Consider the following 21,407-nt stretch of genomic DNA (forward strand, 5'->3'; position numbering starts at 1 on the left):
GGGTGACTGATGGAGGGAAAAGAGAGTGATCTCATGAGTGATGACTCACTACTATTACTACCACTAATCTACCACAGTATTGTCTTACTGTGTAATTAAAAAGATAGGGGAAAAAAGGAGAGAAATATGAATATCCTAATGGCTAATATAGTGGGGTGGTTTATTAGTTTAATGGATGACCCTTCTTAAAGGTCTCCTAATTAAATTGTAGATATTTGAATACTTCATCTTTCTTTCTTTTTTTGATATTGTATTTATGGTCTCTTTTGATTTATTTAAAAAAAAACTAAAAAGGGAAATACAAATATTTTTTTCAATATATCATTAAAAACAAAAGTACTATATACACATCAAAATTAATCATTAATTCAATCATTATATATTATTTGTGTATAAAGTGTTTTTTAATATATATATATATATTTTATGAGAATAAATAATTTAATAGCTAATTTTTAATATACATATGATAAAAAATTATTTTTAAATGCAATTCATGTAAAAAAAATTTACAGACAACTAATTGAATATTTTTATCTTAATTTTAAGTAAATTATATTTTTCTTAATTAAAAGTATAAGAAAGTGAGTATGTGTATGTGTGTGGCTGTCGGTAGCAAAGGGAGAAAGAAAAATCCGCAGGTTCCAGCTGCCTCTATATATTGAAGTTTTCATCCTCTCTCTTGTCCACTTTCACCCTTTCCTTATATATTCTCCAAATTCCCTCACTTTCTCATCAAATCAACCTTTTCTTATCCTCGTTAATTTTAAATTTTCATTTTGTGTTTGCAGAAATTTTATGTAAGTTTGATATTAGTAATCTTATTTAGGTTAAATTAGTGTAATAGAATTACATCAAATAATAAATATCTCAATTATTTAAATTAAAATTTTGAGTTCAAATTTTAAAGTTCGTTCTTAAATTTTTTTTACTAAGTAAGGATTATATTAAATTTTTTATTAGTTAAATAAATTTTAATTATTTATTTATTATATTTTATATTAATGACTTAAATATAGAATTTAAAATTTAAGATTCAAGTTTATTATTTATAATTTAGAATTCAAAAATTTAAAATTTAAAGTTCAAAGAGTATTACACCTTTTACTTCTTTTTGTCTTAATGTATTAGCATTCGCCAAATTTTGAAAATAGCACTCAATTTTGTTTTTTAATAATAAAACCTAGTATCATTGGAAGAAATAAAAATAAAATCTTATTATTTAAAAAGTTTAATTATTTTATTAGTTCTTATAATTTCACTAAATTTATAATTAATTTTTTTATTTTTTATTTTTTAGTTAGATCTCTACATTATTTTTTATTTTATAATTTAGGTAATTTTTAGTGTAAAAAATGTTAAAATTAACTGAATATTTTTCAACAAATAATAATTAAATTAGATTTTTGACCACATTTTTTAGAAGTTATAGTATAAAGATCTAATTAAAAAAATATAGAAACCTAATTAAAAATTTAGTAAAATTATAAAAATAAATTGAATAATTAAACCTATTTAGAATAATAATTCATCACGCCTAATAGTTAAGACAAAAACAAAAACATTCCAATATTTTCAAAGAAAAGGCCCATTCATTTTCTTGTTCTACCTAAACATAATGTTTAAGAAAGTTCAAAGGAAGCCATGTTGTTTTGTGTATTGGACAAAATTCAATTGAAACCCGAGTAGATAGCAATAAGAAGGAGCACAAACAATTTATTAATATTAATAAAGAGACAAAGAAAGTAAGCAAGGGTGGAGTCCAAAGAAGGTACCAACTTAATTAACTTTCCACGTTCATGAATCTAAGACCACGCAAATTGACTACTTGTTAATTACTAGTTTCTTATTTCTTATGAAATATTAGTGTAACAATAACGTTGAAGTTGGGCTATTGACGTGGCTTTCTAATATGTTTACAAGACAAATTCTTAGGTAGTAGTTACTAGATTTTGTTAATAATTGTATATAGGATATTTGTTAAGAAAATATATTAAAATTTTCTTTTCTTATGAATAATATCTATTTTTAACAAATAACAAAATTATAATTTTTTTAACAATAATTCTAAACTTGAAAAATTAAAAATTAATTAATTACATATCTAAAATCTATTTATATAAATGTGTACTGTTGTCTAACAAATTATAAAGTAAGATTTAAATTTATAACACATTTAAATAAATGAATAAACTAATTATTAGAATGACTCAATAACAAGTAACAAAATTTGTAATTAAACCAGACTCGAAAAAACACTTGTTGATTGTTTTTTTTTTTTTAATATTAAGCCGTTTTATTTTTTATTTCGTTAATAATTATCTTTCATGTTATAAATTTTGAAGTGTTAAGTATTATGCTTTTGAATAATGGGGCAAATTAATTCAAATAATGGGAAAAAAATTTTCGTTAATTTTTTTTTTGGTGTCATATAGTAAATACATTTGAATATTAACATTTCTATTTCAATCATATATATTAAAAAAAGCAAATAAAAATTAAAAAAAAGTACAAAAAGATATATATCGAACTGAATTATGAAAAAAAAGTTACCTCGAATAATGGAATGTAAAATTTTCTTTTTCTGTAAGAATGTCTAAGGATGTTTCATTGTGTTGAAGTATAAAGTGGTAGAATAAATAATTGAGTAAAATCACCATTAATTGTGGAAAAAGAAGAGAAAACAAAAAGAGGTAAAAAAAGGAAAGGGAAATGTGTCTATGACAATGTTGAATGCTGGGCCAGTTCCAACCAATGATGATGAAATGTAAACTCTTTTCAGTACAATCTGCAGAGTTTGTCTATGAACACTGCTCAGCTGGATACCTAAAAATATTTAACTTAACATAATGTATTGAGGTATATTTACTAGTAGTGTCAGATGAATTAAAAAAAATAATTTTTAATATTTATCGTTAAAAAAGATCTAATTATAAATTTAAAATTGGTGTAAAAATTTAATTAAAAAATTTTGAAATACAGAGACCAAATTATAAATTTAAAAAAATTATAAAAACTAATGGAATAATTTAACTATTAATTAAAAAATGTATAGAACGAAAATCAATTTATATCTGTAAATCCTACTTAAAAGTAAGTTTTTACTCTATTTTTCGAAAAAAGCACTCTATTTGATAATAGTAATAAAAACAAATTATTATGATATTTTACTATGTGTAACACAATTCTTGTAAAAAAATTGCCAAATTTATTTTTCTAATTTTTTTCTCTCTTTCTTTTTCGAATTGACATACAAGGATCAAATTCATGTGTGATCAAAGTGTAACCAACAAAGTAATTTACTTGTATTTTGAAAAGAAGCTTTGATGATCTCAACAATAAAAAGTGTTGAAAAAGAAATTCATTTAAGTTGAGCAGTTGAGAGGCTAAAGATTTTTGTTTGTCGATGGTTTTCATACTATAGCTAAGTAAAATTATTCTTTATTTCTCATTGTAGGTAGGTATTCTCAAATAAGGATGCTTTCCAACGTCTTTTTATAAAGATATTTATGTGTCACATTATTATTGGACGTATTAATAAATTAATTATTTTTTAATTTTTTAATAAATTAGAATAAAATCAATTTTTTATAACAATAACAATAAACTCAATTGTTATCAGATTCGGTCGAACCGACCAACTTACATAACCTATTTGATTATAGTTTTTTTTTAAACAAAAATCAAGAATATATTTATCTTTTTATTAAAAAATTTAAACATGATTCGGTTTAGATTGTATAAATCGATCGAATCAAATCGGGTCTAATAATTATAATACGAACAATTGAGTTTATTATTGTTGCTATAATAAACCTATTTTATTCTGATTTATTAAAAAATAAATTATTAACCAATTTAATAAAGATGTCCAATAATATTAAGACACATATAAATATTTTTAAAAAAAATATTTTTAATCTCTTTATCAAAATGATCTCCATTCTCAAAACTACTTAGGGTGTGTTTGGCAAACTCGTTTGAGAAGAAAAAACACGTTTAAGCTTTTTGAAAGCTTCACATTTTTGTTTGGCTAATTTTTAGTTTGACGATTTTGTATTTAAAGCCACGTTTACCAGAAGCAACAATTTCTAGCTTCTGCGTTTCACCAATGTACTTTTAGCCATTTACCCTCAACATCTATTTTTCCTTTACCAATTTTATCCTATAGACATGTTATTGTATTATTTATGAATTTCTTATTAGGTGAATGGACATTCTTTTCTTATTATTTATCTTCATATGAGCTCTTTTTTTTTATTTATTATTTTTATTTTTTGTTAAATTTTTATTTGACATTATACATTTTTATAATTATAATTTTTGTATATTATATTTATTATTATCTTTTTATAATATTTTTATAATTATAATTCTGATATATATAGTTTTTTATTGTAATTTTTTTATAATATAGATTATGATCCTATTAAAAAAGACAATTAAATAAAAAATTAATCATAGGTATTAATAAAATTATACACGTTAGATTCTAAAATAATATTGAGAATAAAATTATTAATAAAATTATACACGTTAATACTTAAAATTTTTTAAAAAATATAACAGATTAAATACTCTTATATATATAGTCACAAAAAAAACTCTTATATATATAATTTTATTTCGCTAATTTTTATATGTTACTTTAATTTAGTAAATAAATATTAACTTTATTTAAAAATGAATTAATAAGATCTATTCAAATATTTAAAGTAAAATAATAGAATATTATAAAAAATTATTTTAATTGATGTCTCTTTTAGTAATTTTTCATCTAAAAGTGATTTTGAATAGTATAATCCAAACAACATTTATTTTACTATAATCAATTTTGATATAAAGATTGCCAAACATAAATCACGTTAATACAAACTTACTTTTCATCAAAATCAAGTTTACAAAATCAATTATATACAAACTCTCATTTGCAAACTGAAATCCAAACACACACTTACAAGTTTAGGTGTTTAAGCATGGTGTGTTTGATCCTTTCAATATATATGTTGTTGCAGGTAGGATTTGCTTGAATAATTATAAAAATATATATGATAATAAAAAATTAACAAAAAATAATTAAAATTTATTTTATTTAATATTAATTAATTATAATAATTAAAAATATTAAATAAGACAAATTTTAATTATTTTTTATATTTTTTTAACATTATCGGAATAATTATTAGTTCTCAAATGGCACTATCATGAACTTAGAAAAGGAAACTTCATTTGAATAGTGACAAAAACATAGAAAAATCTAGGAGATCACACTAGATTTGATAAGCGTTATTTATTACTATGTGACCATCATTTTCGGAAAGTGCCAAAGATCAATGTCCAAGGTTGAACTAATTCCAAAAAAATAAAAGAAAAGGTTAACACGTCCTAAAAAGCATTAAAAAAGATAAACAAAATTATTATGTATGCTAAAAATCAATCATGAAAGTAGTTAATGTATATTTAATATTTATATATAAATACGTATTTTATTTACACATTTTTAATATGTATTTTATATATTAATAAAGAATTTAATTTTCATGTATTGTCAGTATAAAATATTTTATACGTACATGAAATTACGTAATATAATATTAATAAAAATAATTATTTTTTATATTGATCACATGATTCGTCATCTAAAAAAAACAAATATAATTGTATGACTATATAAAATATTTTATACTGTTATTACATAATTATAGAAAAAAATATTATAGGAAAATTGGTGAAAAAGATTTAGTTAGGTTATGGCTTGGGGAAGAAGCAAAGGCAAATAAGCATGCTAGCAAGTCAAGCACGTGTCTGCTATTTTCTATGTTATAGGGAGTTAACACATTTCATAAGGGTGACCACTTTCATTCCGTACACATTGCTTGTGAATCAAGTTATTAGTCTCACTATTTTTCATTTTTTATTTTTATTTTTTTAGGCCAAACTAGATTAAGTTTCTTTAATCATTTTAATTAATCTTTTGCAATTAACTTTCCTTACAAGGTTATATATTGGCATTCCATTGCAGTTTCTCCAAGTAATATTATACTTAATCTGCTTTTATGTCTTATAAATTGTGACACTAATAATATTCGAATAATATATTCTATCACAAAAATAATAATAAAAAAGTTATTTATTAGAGACAATTTCATTTAAATATTAAAAACCTTGTAACGAGTATCTCCCTACCAACACTACTTAAAAAAGAACGAAATTTCTACCACAAATTCTTTAGCCAAACATATCATGTGTTATTTTATCATCGAATTTCTTTTCATTTCATTTTTTTCTTTTTGATAACTTTTTTCCGCAGCCACTATTATTATTTTTCTTTACGGTTACACAGAATTAATGCCGTTAACCAATGGCATGTATTGTAAGAATTGTTATCTTAATACCTAATGATATTATGAATTATATTTTATGTATATATTTTTAATTTTGTATTAAAGTAATTAACAAAAAATAAAAAATCTTTTATATTATAAATTTTTTTTATAGTATATAAATTTTCTGGTTAGTTATAGGCCACACTGACCTGAAACGTGTCTTTTCAGGGTGGCAGTGCTAGTGCTTTCCAGCCAGCATCTTTGAGGCTACAACATCATATTAAATTCTCATAAATTCTAAAGGTCAACTCAATTCCTCAAATGTGCTATCAAGATTTTTCCTTCCATTTCATCACTTACTCATAAGGGCATTTAGTTGCTTCATGTAATTTACCTTCTTTATTTTATTTTATTTTATTTTTATTTTTTAAAAAATTAAATTAAATTTGTCTAGTAGTTAGCTCACTAATTCCATTAAACTAGTGTCAAATATTTGAATCATAGCTAGTGCATGCAGCAATCTATTGACCAGTAACAAATTCTTAAATAGATTTCCGCTCCGCGATAAATTAGTCCTTAGCCTATTGGTTAAGAAATACTGTGGAAAACAAATTTTATTTTTCTCCAACTGAACAAAATATTTTTAATTAAAGTCTTGCGAATATTATTTTAGAGATTAATTTTCACGCAATGACAATATAAAAACGTTTTATACAATCATCTAATTATATGTAATTTTGAATAGTCATTCACAATTTCACATGATAAATGTGAAATGAAATTAAACGAACTATATTAAAATTGTTTTTTTAAAAAAGTTTACACTATATGCAAAGGCAACTACATATATTAAACCTTATATACTAGTCTCTAGTGGTAAAAAAGTGAAAAAAAAAAGATAAGTAAACATGTGATAATATTTCCCTTGGAATATCTCTGTAGTGATAACTTCTTTGGCAAAATGTGCTATATAATACCCCATGACTAAATAGATTATAGAAACTCTGTATGAAAACTTATCAATGGCAATCATAACAATCTTTTTGACATAAATATGTTTAGGATACTCACCTTAGTCGTATACATTTACTTGATTTAACTTTCTTCTACCATTGAAAAAGATTTTATATCTCATTCAATGATAAAAGAAAGTAATTCAAACAAAGACAAATACATATAAATAATACAACTCTGGTGATGTTATAAAACCTAACAAATTCAGAAGTCAATAGAAAAAAAGTGAGAGAAAACAGGGGGGAAAAGGAAAACTTTGTCAATTTGTAGCAAAAATTTATATGTAAAAGAAAAAAAAAGGATTTTCCAAGAAATCATATGAAAGTTCTTATTGTTGAAAGTTGCCTAACATAATTGACTTGTCATTATGCTTTCATTTTCCAAGTAACTTAGGCTCTGGCATTTTTTTTTTTTTACATATGTTTTAATGAGAGGCATGCATAAAACATGAGTTGAACCAAGATGGTGAGATTTCACTTTCTCAAAGGACAATTTCTGAATTTCATTTCATCACCACTATGATCAAATTGAGGTTGCACTGTCTCATTTCAAATAGTACTCAATGGCACATAGTGGATATATTTAGCATAAATAAAATGATGGAGATTTATAGAGAACTTGAATGCAGCCTGGGCCCAAAAACAGTGTCACGAGAACTTTCACACTACCATAAATTCACAAACATTATCATGCTGTCTATCTATGATGTTACAAGATCTCTCATAATAATAATAATAATAATAATAATAATAATAATAAAGAAAATCCAAGGATACATGAGGCACACGGTCACATAATACACTTTTAAATCATGGTTTAAACATTCTCTACATAATTCTTACCAAATAATAGAGTTGCAGCTTATTAAGCCAAATCTTTGTGATCCCAGTAAGTTTTTCTTTTCCGAGGAACGCATCTAAGTGAGAAGAGTAGAAGGGGTAACCTGAACTGTTGAAGCAAAACTTGCATGGTAATTTTTAAAAAAGTCATTTGATCACACATGATAAAACTACATGACATTATATCTTAATCTTAACCATTGATGCAAAATCATTACTCCACTTACTCATAAAACTAGTTTTAAATTTTAACAGCTATATTACTTTATCAGAGGTTTGGGAGAGGTCAACAGAAAAGGATGTCTGCAAACGAATACATTACAACTTCCATCACCATCGTCTTACAAAGAAATATTCACAAATGATAACCAACCAATTCCCTTACCATGGCTTAGTTCCACTGATAAGAGAGGATAGAACATTCATTCAAAATATCATTTTGTTTTGACATAATTCGTGATTACGCAGCTACATTAAACAGCAAAGCAAGCGTATTTATAATCATCCCATGGCATACTTCTGTGTCCAGCTGCGTGCGGTGGCTTCATACTTAGCCCTGTCAGTCTTGTACATGTGCGCAATTTCAGGCACAAGAGGATCATCGGGGTTGGGATCCGTCAACAAGGAGCAAATTGACAAAAGAACCTGAAATAGCACAAGACAAGAACTTATGTTTCCCAACATTAACAGCATTGGCGAGGCTTCTACATCACATAGTGCTCCATTCAAAAAATGTAAGAACAGTTCGTCAGTTCCGGTTGTTATTTTCAACAATGTATGTTTTGGGCTGAGCACATGGTGAATTATCAAGTTTGCATTAGAACTATAGCTTGGGATTAATGGTTGTTTATCTTAAGTGCAGCTTGGCAACAAACAAAACTTAAATGATATAAAATTAGTATGACTCTAAAAAGGTCAACATTGACAAGATACTTAGAGAAGTACACAAGACATGCAATTTTATATTTCCAGATAACATTTATTAGTCCAGTATTACCTAATGAGAACTGTCTCCAAGATGAAATGCCAAAATATATCTAAAGACCACGCACCGGAAAATACGAAATTCCATCTAGTGACAATCAGCTAGATAATAAGTAAGCAAGAAAATCGAACCTTGGAAATCGTTAGTGCAGGGCTCCATTGCTCTTTAAGAATGTCAAGGCATATACTTCCATTACTATTGATATTTGGGTGGAATACCTTGGTCCTAAATGCAACCTGATAAAATTTAAAAGCCACATAACATCCATATATTAGAGAAAATTAAACTAGGAAATTCTCCAGTAATTGAGCACATAAAGATTGCACAAGAATAAAAGACCACAATAGGATGGATACAAAAGTAAAGGATATATGACTGATATTCATAGAACATAATACATGACCATATCGAAACCTATCAACAGTTACATCTAAGCATCTAGCTGCAAGTCTGCAACACATCTTTCTTTCTAATACTGTTGTAACCTTTACTCATTGGTTTTTTGTGCATATGCACACAAGTGAAAAGGGCAGCTGGGATGACAAAACAAGAACTCATAAACGAAAAGAGCTATAGTTATACTACACTATTACATAAGCTACACAACTGACAAAATATTCTTTTCAAACTCCACAGTCCGATGCTATTCAATCTTCCCTGTTAACAGACAGATGGCTAGGAAGGATCGAACCAGAGGAAGCAAATCACTGAACGACAGTTACGAGTCGGCAACAGTGTTATCAAAAGGTACTCGCGCTTAAGCCACCTCAGCAGGCAAGGCATCTTTCCAGCCTTGAAAGTCACATGGCAATAGGTGCCATATGCAAACCTTTTATGAAGAATCCAACAAAATCATAGCATACAATGATAATAAGACAAGCAGAATGAGTAGCAAACACTTTGGCTACATTTTAATCCAGCCATTCCATTCCGTACCAAATGACCAAAAATCTCAATTGAACCTGTGGTGGAGGCTAACTGCCAAGTCGTCACTTGACTTGAACTCTTTGCAATCCTCTATTCCTCTTACACAAATACATCTTGTGTAATACAAATGTAAAATGATAAACATAAATACAAGTGCAAGGTCAAGCAGTTCAAGCAGGCCAAGCTGAACAAAAGATTAGTTGCAAACTTGGCTACAAGCAATACGAACAACCCAAGGTTGTCAAATATCTGGTATATCGGGGCCATAGCGCTATTGCATAGTGGAAATTTAGCAAAATGCAACGAGCAACAAGCCATGATCCACTATTGATACCTTGGTCTCCCCTAAAGGTTGTCAAATATTCGCTATTTGGCGCAATAGCACTATTGTGTAGTGGGAATTTTGACTGCTATTCCATTATTAATAACCTTGGAACAACCACCAAGGAAGCAACATTATTTCGTTGTAAGTAGCACCGACTAAAGATTACCAATGCAAGGAACAAAATACATGATAGATTACCTTCGGCGGCTTGAATGGATAGTCCGGAGGAAAATGAATCGAAACAAGGAATACACCACCCGTATACGGGCTATCAGCTGGTCCCATGATTGTTGCTTGCCAGTGAAACATGTCCTCAGCCACAGGACCTAATACAGCACAGAGCTAGCAAACTTCATAAAACAGATAACTAAAATCCAAGAGATGAATACAGACTTCAATGGCGAAAATTGGGAAAAACCCTTGAAGCCTCACATAGGAGCCAACTCCAATCACTATATCATTAAAAAAAATGACTCTTATTTGTATTTTTGCTATAGAATTCTTCCCTCTTAACCACAATACCTAGATACAGAAAACAATAACCCTCTAAAAATTAGATCGCTTCGGCTATGAAAACATAACGAAAGGGGTTGAATAACCAAGAATCAATTAACTATTAGGGATCCTAAAAGTAAAAAAATTAAGCGTTCAATTTCTTTAATATAGCTAAGGTATGAAATTGAAAAGGGATCATAAGGTGGATTACCGGCGCTACATGACGTAGGAGGGTCCTTCTGCAAATCTTTGAGCTCCTTCAAGATGCGTTTCGATGCCATGCCTACAAAACTACAGTAAACAAAATTAATTAATTAATTAATTAAAATTAAAATTGCAAACGAGAAAATGAAAGAAGATGAAGGAAAAAAACCTGAAAGGGAGAGCGAAAGAAAGGGTTGAAAATATCGACAAGGGTTTGGTTTATAGCTGATTACCGGAAAAACGAGAGGAAAAGAGAAATTTGTAATGAGGAAAATGATAGAGAAGGGTAGGTTTTCTAGAACGTTCGGTAATTCGGATTCGCGTGTTCCATGACAGCGTAAGATCAACGTCAAATACCAAACACGGAACACGCCAATTTTATTTGGGATTAAATGTTTAATTAACCCTAACAAGTCTTAAAGTTATATATACTCATAAAATTTTTATTGAGGATATAACATTTAAAATTTTAATGTATTTATTAAAAAATTTTATAATTTTTATTAATAATAATTTTAATATATGTTTTAAAAACATAATATATTAACTATTTTTTTTATTTTTATTTTTGAACTAAAACTCAATTCACAATTGACCATTTTCATGAAAGACATTACAATTTTTGACAAAAGAAAAAAAAAAGAGTAATTACTCAAATCGATTCTTAAGAATTTTAAAAGTAAATTTTTTAGTTTTAAAAAAATTAATACACAGGTTAATTTCTAATATTTTATTTTTACACACAAATTAATCTCTAGTTCATTTTTAGCAGAATAGTCATCTAAATCAGTCTCCAAAAATTTTAAAAGCGAATACTTTAGTCCCAAAAAAATTAATACACGGATCAATTTTCAATATTTTTTTTGTAACTAATATACAGATCAATTCTCAACGTTTTTTTCTGTCAGACATAACAGCTCTCCCTCTAAAAAACGTAAAATAAAATTATTATTATTTATTAATTACACAATAATACTGTACCATAATTTTTTGTAATTTTTTGGACAAAAATAATGATAAATTTATTTATGTAGTATTTATAATATAAAATATAAAAAATATATATAATTACTCAATAATAATAATAATAATAATAATAATATTCAATAAAATTATTAGAAATTATTTTATAAGAAATTCAAAGTAAAACTATTTAATATTTTTGTATTTAATATATTCAAAAAATGTTCAATTTTAAAAAATATGTTTGTATTAAAAAAAATATTTTAATTTAAATTTTAAAACATCATTATTCACCTTATTTGTTTTTTAACGAAAAGAGTGTATTAATATACTAGTGTCCTCGGCCACATGCACAACTCTAAGTTAATAATAATAAAGATCAACATATAGTAAAAGTAAAATAGACGGGAACGGTTATGTTTAACAAAGAAAAATATTGGGAATTGATCTATGTATTAATTTTAATTGGGGATGAAAATACCCGTTTTAAAATTCTTGGAGAATAGTTTGGGTAATTATTTCTGCCGAAAAATAAACTGAAGACTTATTTGTCTGTCGGAATAAAATCTTAGAGATTAATCTGTGTATTTAAAATATAGTCTTTCAGTCATTTTTACTGTTAACTCGTAATAGAAAATACATAGTTGTCAAATTAAGATGATAATGTGATCGTTATTAAGATTGGTCATAATTCATAAATCAGTTTATCTCTCTTCACCATCATCTTTAGAGTAAATACCCATAGTCGTCTCTGAGATTCACGTAAATACCCATATTAATTCCTGAGATCCCAATTTTTCCATTGTAGTCCTCCAAATAGAGCTCCGAGCACTCAAAGTGGTCCCTGGGTATATTTCTGGTGATGAATCATCACCGGAACACTGACGTGGACTCGGTTTGCCACGCTGGAGGGCTCCGAAACGGCGTCGTTTTGGTTTCTCACCCTTGATAGCCAAAAACGTCGCTGTTTTGACGTTATTTAGCATGAATATCAGTTTTCTCGCCAATACAAATTTCATTCGTCTTTTCTTCTTCCACCCTCTGACTCCATCTTCGTATACTCATCAATGGCGAAACCCTAGAGTTTTAATCCTGAGTTGAAAAAGTTGAGACAAGAAGAAGCAAGAGGTTTTCGTTCTTCCCCTTCATCACCAGAAGCAAGAGGTTCGGACTTTGTGATCGTATTCAAGGTAATCTCCCTCCCCCTTTTTTACTTTGCATTTTGGATTCAGTGTTGGTTGTTGATATGCAAGTTGTTTGTGTGTCTGAGATTCGAGAGTTTTAGTGTCATTGTAGTGTCTAGGGTTTGAAGGTTGGCTGGAGTTTGTGGGGTTGCTATTTTTAATCGAAATAAAACAGGGATGAAACAGGGATATGGTTCAAAAATGTGTTCTTGAGGTGTTGATGTCACACTCCAACACCAAAATTCATACTACATCTGAAGTCACAAAGTCACCACCAGTGTCAAGGATTCCTACCCAACCCAAGGTGCCAACAAAAAATTCCCAGCTTATGAATAGTTTTCAAATATTAGTTTAATTTTTCAGAGATTCACTTGATCCTGGAGTGATTTTTTTTTTTGCCGTCCTGCAGTAACTCCTAGACTAATTACTTCTATTTGAGGACCATTTGTTATAATCTTTCCAAGAGTATGTTGATATTCCAAAAATTTCAGGGACAAATAATGAGCTTTTATCTTAATTTTATCTTTGTGCACTTAAGTCTTTGTAGTAAGATGAATTTAAGAGATGAGTTTTTATTTGATAGTGATTTGGATATGAGTTAAAATATACTAATACTACAATAAATTTATCAAAGCTTACATTGTCTTAAAGTACACCATTGATTGCTATATAGTTAAGTTTGACAGCAAAATGGACTTGTTTTGTCTAAAATGTTTCCATACTTGGCTAAATGCCTCTTTGAAATTTGTGATAAATGTTGTGTAGAAAGAATTGCCTAATAATCTAGTCAGACTAGATATGCTATTTTTGTGATTCACTCCTATTGGAGAAGAAAAGAAGTTTTAGGATCATTTATTTCTATTAATGGTTTATTGTTATACTTAGATTTTAACAACAACTAATTGAATGGTGGGAAATAAGTTACACTTTTAATAAGAATAGAAAAATAAAAGTGGTGTTTTTATCACAAAAAAAAAGAATAAAAAATAAAGTTGTAGTATGCTAGATTGTTGGACTTGAGGAAACTAACAACTAGATACATTTTATTCACTAGCAACTTTGTCATTTATTTATAATATTTAGTCAAAAAACCTTTCTATCGTTTTGCAGTGTAGATCAATTAGTGGAAGAGAGGTTTCCATTCTCATATTGTCAGGGAAATAGATTGCTATTGCATTAGTTGACCAAAGCAAATTGAGGTATAGGTTTCTTCTTATATGTTCTGTTCTTTTTTGGCTTCAATACTTAACTGATGATAGCTTTTCAACAGTAACATACCCCACGTTCTTACCAACTTTTTACATGGTGCCTATGGTAAACCAAGTTTATTCATTTGATACCATCATTTTTAGAAGAAATTTGTCACTCCAATTACATTATAACACATGTTTTTTGTTTATAGTTTAGCTTCTGAATCATTGTCTGATTATCTGCATATCTGTTAGAGACTTTTGATGGTTTCAGTGGCTAAGAGAAGGGGTTGAATCTTAGCCCCCTTTTTCTTGATTACACTTTCTGGTCTTTGAGGAGACTTTTCTGTTTTTGTCTCGTCCCTAGCAACGAGACTTTTTACTTTTGTCTCGTCACTTGGCACGAGACATTTTTGATTTTAGCTCCTGTGCAGCAGAAACAGAAATGAAGAAGTAGAGAGAGAAGATTACACCCAGATATATCCTGGTTCAGCTGCTAAGTGCAGTGAAGCCTACATCCAGTCTCCATCACAACAATGATGGAATTTCACTATAATCAACCAGATTACAAATTGTAAAGTACTAACCCAACTTACAAGGGGATTCCCACATAATCATGAAACACAACATAGATGAACAAAGGAACTCTAAGACATCTATGGCTTTTTCTTTTAATTTTGCACTCTATGCCTTTTTCCGCTCTATGGCTTTTTCATACAAACCTCACTTGTTTGCCTTTTTCCATGAGACTCAAGACATGACAAAATTAAAAAGAAAAATACTAACATAATACATTGAAGGAGAAGAAAAACTGCTAGCTTAGGTAGCTCTGAGACTTCTGTGCCTTGCACTCTCAAATCTTACTCCTTGAATCAAACCGTGACGGTTCACCCCTTTTATAGAAAAGTGAAGCCTTCACAGTTGAAACACAAAAACCGAGCTTAGCTTCTTTTCCTCCAAAACAAAACCGGTTCGGCCACACAGAGAGAAGAGGCAACTCGTGCAAGATCCAACATGCAAGTACCTCTAGTTCTTCCTTGTTCATCACACTTCATCAATCCGGGCGCTCCATCCTTGGCTTGCTCTCCAAGATGGATTTCTGGCCCTTGATGCTTCACGATGATGACGACTTCATCTGCTCCAATCTTTGCCTCTTCCATCACTTCGCCACTCTAGCTACTTCCTGTGGTGGTTGAGAAGAATCAGAGACAAGCCATGCCTCCAAGAATCTTCACCTTGCTGGCCGAATCTTCTTCTTTCTTTTTGAGTATGAAGGATCCAAGATTACCTCACCAAATCTTATCACTTTTTGGTGATAATCTCAGCCACAGCATACTTTTATTTTCATGTGTTTTCTTGCCATCATTAGCTTGATGGTCTTGATGCATGCAGCTTCTTCTTTTCGGTGAGTAGGTGTAGCTTCCATGGCTTCCTGGACAATAACCGAAGGAAAAGAAAGAAAGAGATGAGAGAGAAGAAAGAGAAATTGAACATTAACTAATGTGTTTTGATAAAGCAAAAAATAAATGTCCACTTCCCTTTTACTGAGCAACGTGTAGCTCATTGATACCCATCTAATCAAAGTTACTCATATTCTCTCTCATGTTTCCAATGCTAGCATATTAAATTTGAAATCCATCCTTAAAAAGAAATGGAGTCCGTTGGAAAGCATGAAGCCAATTTGCTTTCTTTCTAACTTGGTTTCGGACCAAGCTTGGAAACATTCATAAAAAAATAATGTTGGGCTTTATAGCAACAAAATTAATTTAGTCCAGTTAGTAACATTTGCTTTCCTGATGGATTTTTGGATCATGCATTAAACATATAGGAAAGCTTTCTTTGGGGTTGTAATAATAAAATTTATTTTTCCCAACATCTATTATAACCATTCAGCCATAGTCTAGGAAATATTAAATAAGGCTGATTGCAAGTTTTGATTTTGGGCTTGCTGCAGTTCATTCATTTTTCGGCCCAATTAAAACCTGCACAGCAAAATTAATTTAATTAATATATCAATCAAAATTAGATTAATAATTTTGCTGTTAATAATGTTTGATCATCATTAATTTTATTTAGAGTTTTTCAAACTCATCAATCTTCCCCTTGATGACAAACATTATCAAAATTGAAATGGAAAGAAATTTAAAGATTGAGTAAAGAATACTCCCTTTGAATTTGAATTTCTCCCCCTTTCAAATTGTCACATGGCTCCCCCTCAATATATGTCATTTCTAAAAAGGGAAGCACTAACCTGTAACAATTTAATCAAGCTTCAAGTAACAATGTTATTCAACATATAATTTTTGAAATGTTGAATGCTTGATTTATGAGCAGATTTGAATGATATACAAAACTCATTTGTTATCAGTAATCTGACTTTCTGCTCAATGCACACAACATAATCAAACAGAAATAATTTTTGCTGTTCAAAAATATTTTCCAATAAATCAGAGCAATCATAGTTATGGTAGGAAAAGTAATTTTCAAGCAAGATATAATCTTTCCAAGCACAACAATTATTTCCATTAAAAATTAAGAGAACTGCAAAAAATATATCCAACATAAAGCATTTTATCAAGGTAATTCAAATGTATCATAAACACAGTAAATACAATTTACCAAGATAAAAATCAAATGATGGCAGCAACGTATTCAAAGCAATATTCAGAGCAGATGCAAGCAGATGCATCAATCAAAACATGATCACAATTAAAACAGATACTTCAATCAAGCATCAATCCTCTTTAACATGGGTGATCATGAATTCTCAAGAGAGAATTTCACCCCTGTTTTCCAATTTCAATTTTCAGCATTTTTCTCCCCCTTTTGTCATCAAAGGGGCACCTGCAAACAGTTTTGATATAACAAGCAAAATATTCAGAATATAGTCAAAACATAGCAGAGTTTCACAGAGTATCTCAGAGTCATAAGAGTATCCAACCCAACAAAATAAAGTACCAGATTGAGCCTACTTTAGCCAATATCCTAAACTAAAACAGAGAATTAATCATCAGACAAATTGAGATCAGAATCTCCTTCATCATCTTCATTATCACCTCCCAAATCATTCTCCAGGTTTTTCAGCATTAGTCCCACTCTATCTTTGCATCTCATCCATGCCTTTTCATTTTCATATGCTAATTTACGTGCAGCCTTATGAGATTGCACCATGACTTCTGACATGTTTGAAAATTCTGTGAGAATTTCTTTGATGGACTTGGCGGTCTTGGAGGACTCAGGTCTGCCCTCAAACTCGCTTTCTGAAGCCATGGATTTCTTGCTTTTGGTTCTTTTCACTGCTCCGCCTCCTTTGACCATTGACACTTTGTTCTCTACTTTCTCATTCAAAAGGTCAACTTTAAAAAATTCAAAGATACTGGTTAAGAACATACCATAGGGCAGATTTGCCTTTTTGGTGCTCCTGACCGAGTCCCACATATGGGAATCATAATATAACCAAAAGAAATGGGAGTAGATGTAACAAGAGCAAATAAGATGAGGGAGTCAGAATATGTTACTCAATTGTGAGACCCGCTTTGAGGAGTGAGAATATGGGAGATGATTCTGTAGAGCAATGAATTGGTGGAGCCTAAAGCCTTGTGAGTAGGAATATTTCTATCCAAGCCTGAGAGATTCTCACATATGTGCTGAAGAACCACGGTATGAGTGACGCCGATTTGCGAGTCCCACCGTTTGGCCATATATGCTTTCGGTCCTTCATCCTTGTAGCCCAAGGCAGTTCCAATGGTGGCAGTGTCAAGAGTAATGTGAACTCTTTTCACATATGAATGGATGGTGCCATCAATAAGACGCATGTTGGCGTAGAACTCATGGACCAGACCTGGATAAACTGGTTTCTGGATTTGAAGCAGAGGAGTCCATTGAAGCAGTTCAAAGAGTGGGGAGACATTGACTCCCTTTTTTGCGAGATTCTCAAGGTTGACAAGGTATGTCAAAAAGAGATGACGCTTTTGTATGACCTCCTTGTGAAATTCATAGGAAGTGCAAGAGTTGAATCTTGCAGGATCGAAGTGGGAGTGATTCTTGGCAAATTTATTTTTGAACTCCAGGGATTCCAGATTGGCCGGTTCCATGGTGTTGTTTAGAGTGAAGCCCTTTGATTTCTAACCACTCTTCCCAGGTGTGGCCTTCTTCGGTGATGATGGTGGTGATGTGATGGGTGAAGTGTGAGATGATTCTTCCTCAACACTTGGCTCCTTGTTTTTGCCTCGGCCTGAACTTTTCTGGGCAATCACCTTCTTTCTCATGGTGGAAGTGCGTTTGGATGGTGGTGAAGGAGAAGAAGAAGATGTAGAATGAATGTGGATATGAGTGTGGGTTTGTGGAGAGTGAGTTTTCTGAGAAAGCCAAATGCGTTCACTTTTTCTAGAAGTCGTTTTCTTCTTTATGATGAAGAGAAGATATGTAGATGGAAGAAGGAGAAAAGACCGAAGAGTGTGGAGAGTGGAGAGAGGTTAGTGGTGCATTAAATGCTGATTGGAAAGGGAAGTTAATGATCAACATGGCACGGTTATTAACCAAGGGTTTTGAAAAAGGTGGTTTCCTCGAATCAAGGGATTAGATGGAGAGAGGGATTTGATTTGACAATAACCACTTCCAAAAGGATTTGAAATGACAACAAAAAGATTTTGATCATCATAAAATGAGGGATCAATTAAAAAAAGTCAAGGTGGGGTTAAATAAGATTTTATGGGGCCCATGAGAAACAGAGTCTGCGCAGCCTCCCCGTTAATCATAACTTCTCCAACATGCTTGAAATTTATCTCGTCCATTCCTACGAGATAAAACTGAGCAGAGTTAGAATTTCACAGATTTTCAATAAAACTTAGATCAAGCATTCCCAAGCTCTTTCTTAAATAACAGAATCTATCTTCACAGAGGGGTTTTGTAAAAATATCAGCAAATTGTTCTTCAGATTTTACAAATTGAATATCAATAGTACCCTTTTGCACATGTTCTCTAATAAAATGATATTTGATTTCAATGTGCTTTGTTCTTGAGTGAAAAAAAAGATTTTTTGAAATGTTTATTGCACTCATGTTATCACAAAATAAGGGTATACTATTGATTTTTAATTTGTAATCTTCCAATTGAGTTTTTAACCAAATTAATTGTGAACAACAAGCAGATGCGGATATATATTCAGCTTCAGCTGTGGATAGAGTCACTGTGGCTTGTTTCTTGCTTGACCACATGTTGAGTGAGCTTCTAAGGAAGCAACACATGCCGGAGGTGCTCCTTCTATCCACTCTATCTCCCGCATAATCTGTATCACAAAACCCTACTGCACAAAAATCATCAATTTTAGGATACCATAAGCCATACTCACTAGTTCCCTTAATATATATAATGATGCGTTTAACAGCCGTAAGATGAGATTCTTTTGGGTGAGATTGAAATCTTGAACATACACCCACACTTTGAACAATATCCGGTCTAGAGGAGGTAAGATACATTAATGAACCAATCATTCCCCTATACCGTGTTTCATCCACATCTTGGCCATCATCATCCTTTTCAAGTTTAGTGTTAGGATGCATTGGTGTTCCCATTGGTTTGGAATTTTCTAAGCCAAATTTTTTTATCAATTCTATTGCATACTTGCCTTGGTGAATAAAGGTACCACTAGGAGTTTGTTTAATTTGGAGGCCAAGAAAGAAAGTTAGCTCTCCTATTAAACTCATTTCAAACTCACTAGTCATGAGTTTTCCAAACTCTTCACACAAGAACTCATTGGCCGAACCAAACACAATGTCATCCATATAAACTTGAACAAGAAGGATGTCATCATTAGAAATTTTAATGGACAAAGTAGTGTCGGTGGTTCCCCTTTGAAAATGATTTCCTAATAGGAAGGCACTAAGCCTTTCATACCAAGCTCTTGGAGCTTGTCTAAGGCCATAAAGAGCCTTTGAGAGTTTAAAAACATGATTAGGAAACTCTTTATGTTCAAAACCGGGGGGTTGAGCCACACACACTTCCCTATCAATAAAACCATTAAGGAAGGCACACTTAACATCCATTTGAAACATTTTGAAACCCTTATGGGCAGCATAGGCAAGAAGCAACCTAATTGCTTCCATTCTAGCTACCGGAGCAAAAGACTCATCAAAATCTATTCCCTCTTCTTGATCGTAACCTTGGGCAACTAATCTAGCCTTGTTACGAACAACTTGTCCATCCTCACCAAGTTTATTTTTGAATACCCACTTAGTACCCGTTACCTTCTTACCATCCGAATGAGGTACTAATGTCCAAACCTCATTCTTGTCAAATTGAGCAAGCTCCTCTTGCATGGCCTTGACCCATGATGGATCTTCAAGAGCTTGTTTGACATTGTTGGGCTCCATTTGTGACAAGAGAACAAAGTTGCTAGGTTCGGTTTGCCTTTTGGTGGAGGATCTTGTTGTTACACCTTGTGAGGGATCACCAATGATGAAGTCATCAGGATAACCCCTCATAGACTTCCATTCTCTAGGCTTTCGGACAGGTGTAGAGCTTTGATGAACTTCTGGTGGTCTCACTGTTTCAGTTGCTCGTGCCTGCTCAGGAGACAAAATGGAAATGTCTCCTCCAATCTGACGAGACAAAACTGGACTGGCAGATTCTTCATTTTGTACAGATTTGGGATTTTCTTTGCTTGTTCTAGCTTCTTCATCATCTGAATCATTATCTATCATAGTATTGGGAATTAAGTTAGAATCACAAAAAGTAACATGTATGGATTTCTCTATGGTTTTATGCTCTTTGAGATAAACTCTATAGGCCTTGCTTGTGGTGGAATAACCAACAAACATTCCTTCATAGGATTTTGGATCAAATTTTCCAAGGTTTTCCTTATTGTTAAGTACAAAGCATTTGCATCCAAAAACATGAAAGTACTTAAGATTTGGAGGGGTTCCTTTCCATATCTCATAAGGGGTTTTCTTTAACC

The 21,407-nt window shown here is 30.7% G+C and overlaps 1 protein-coding gene across 1 annotated transcript; it reads right to left on the bottom strand.

Annotated features, from left to right (window-relative positions):
- Positions 1-8,479: 8,479 nt before the first annotated feature.
- On the bottom strand, positions 8,480-11,477 carry LOC107474102 (ubiquitin-conjugating enzyme E2-17 kDa). The gene is made up of 5 exons (XM_016093692.3): positions 11,285-11,477; positions 11,123-11,202; positions 10,615-10,742; positions 9,296-9,400; positions 8,480-8,824 (listed from the first exon to the last, which is right to left on the bottom strand). Exons 2-5 carry the CDS (start codon positions 11,190-11,192, stop codon positions 8,681-8,683), a joined length of 447 nt encoding a protein of 148 aa, XP_015949178.1. The 5' UTR covers positions 11,193-11,202; positions 11,285-11,477; the 3' UTR covers positions 8,480-8,680.
- Positions 11,478-21,407: the final 9,930 nt, after the last annotated feature.

The sequence above is a fragment of the Arachis duranensis genome, chromosome 1 (assembly GCF_000817695.3).
Source record: "Arachis duranensis cultivar V14167 chromosome 1, aradu.V14167.gnm2.J7QH, whole genome shotgun sequence".
NCBI lineage: Eukaryota > Viridiplantae > Streptophyta > Magnoliopsida > Fabales > Fabaceae > Arachis > Arachis duranensis.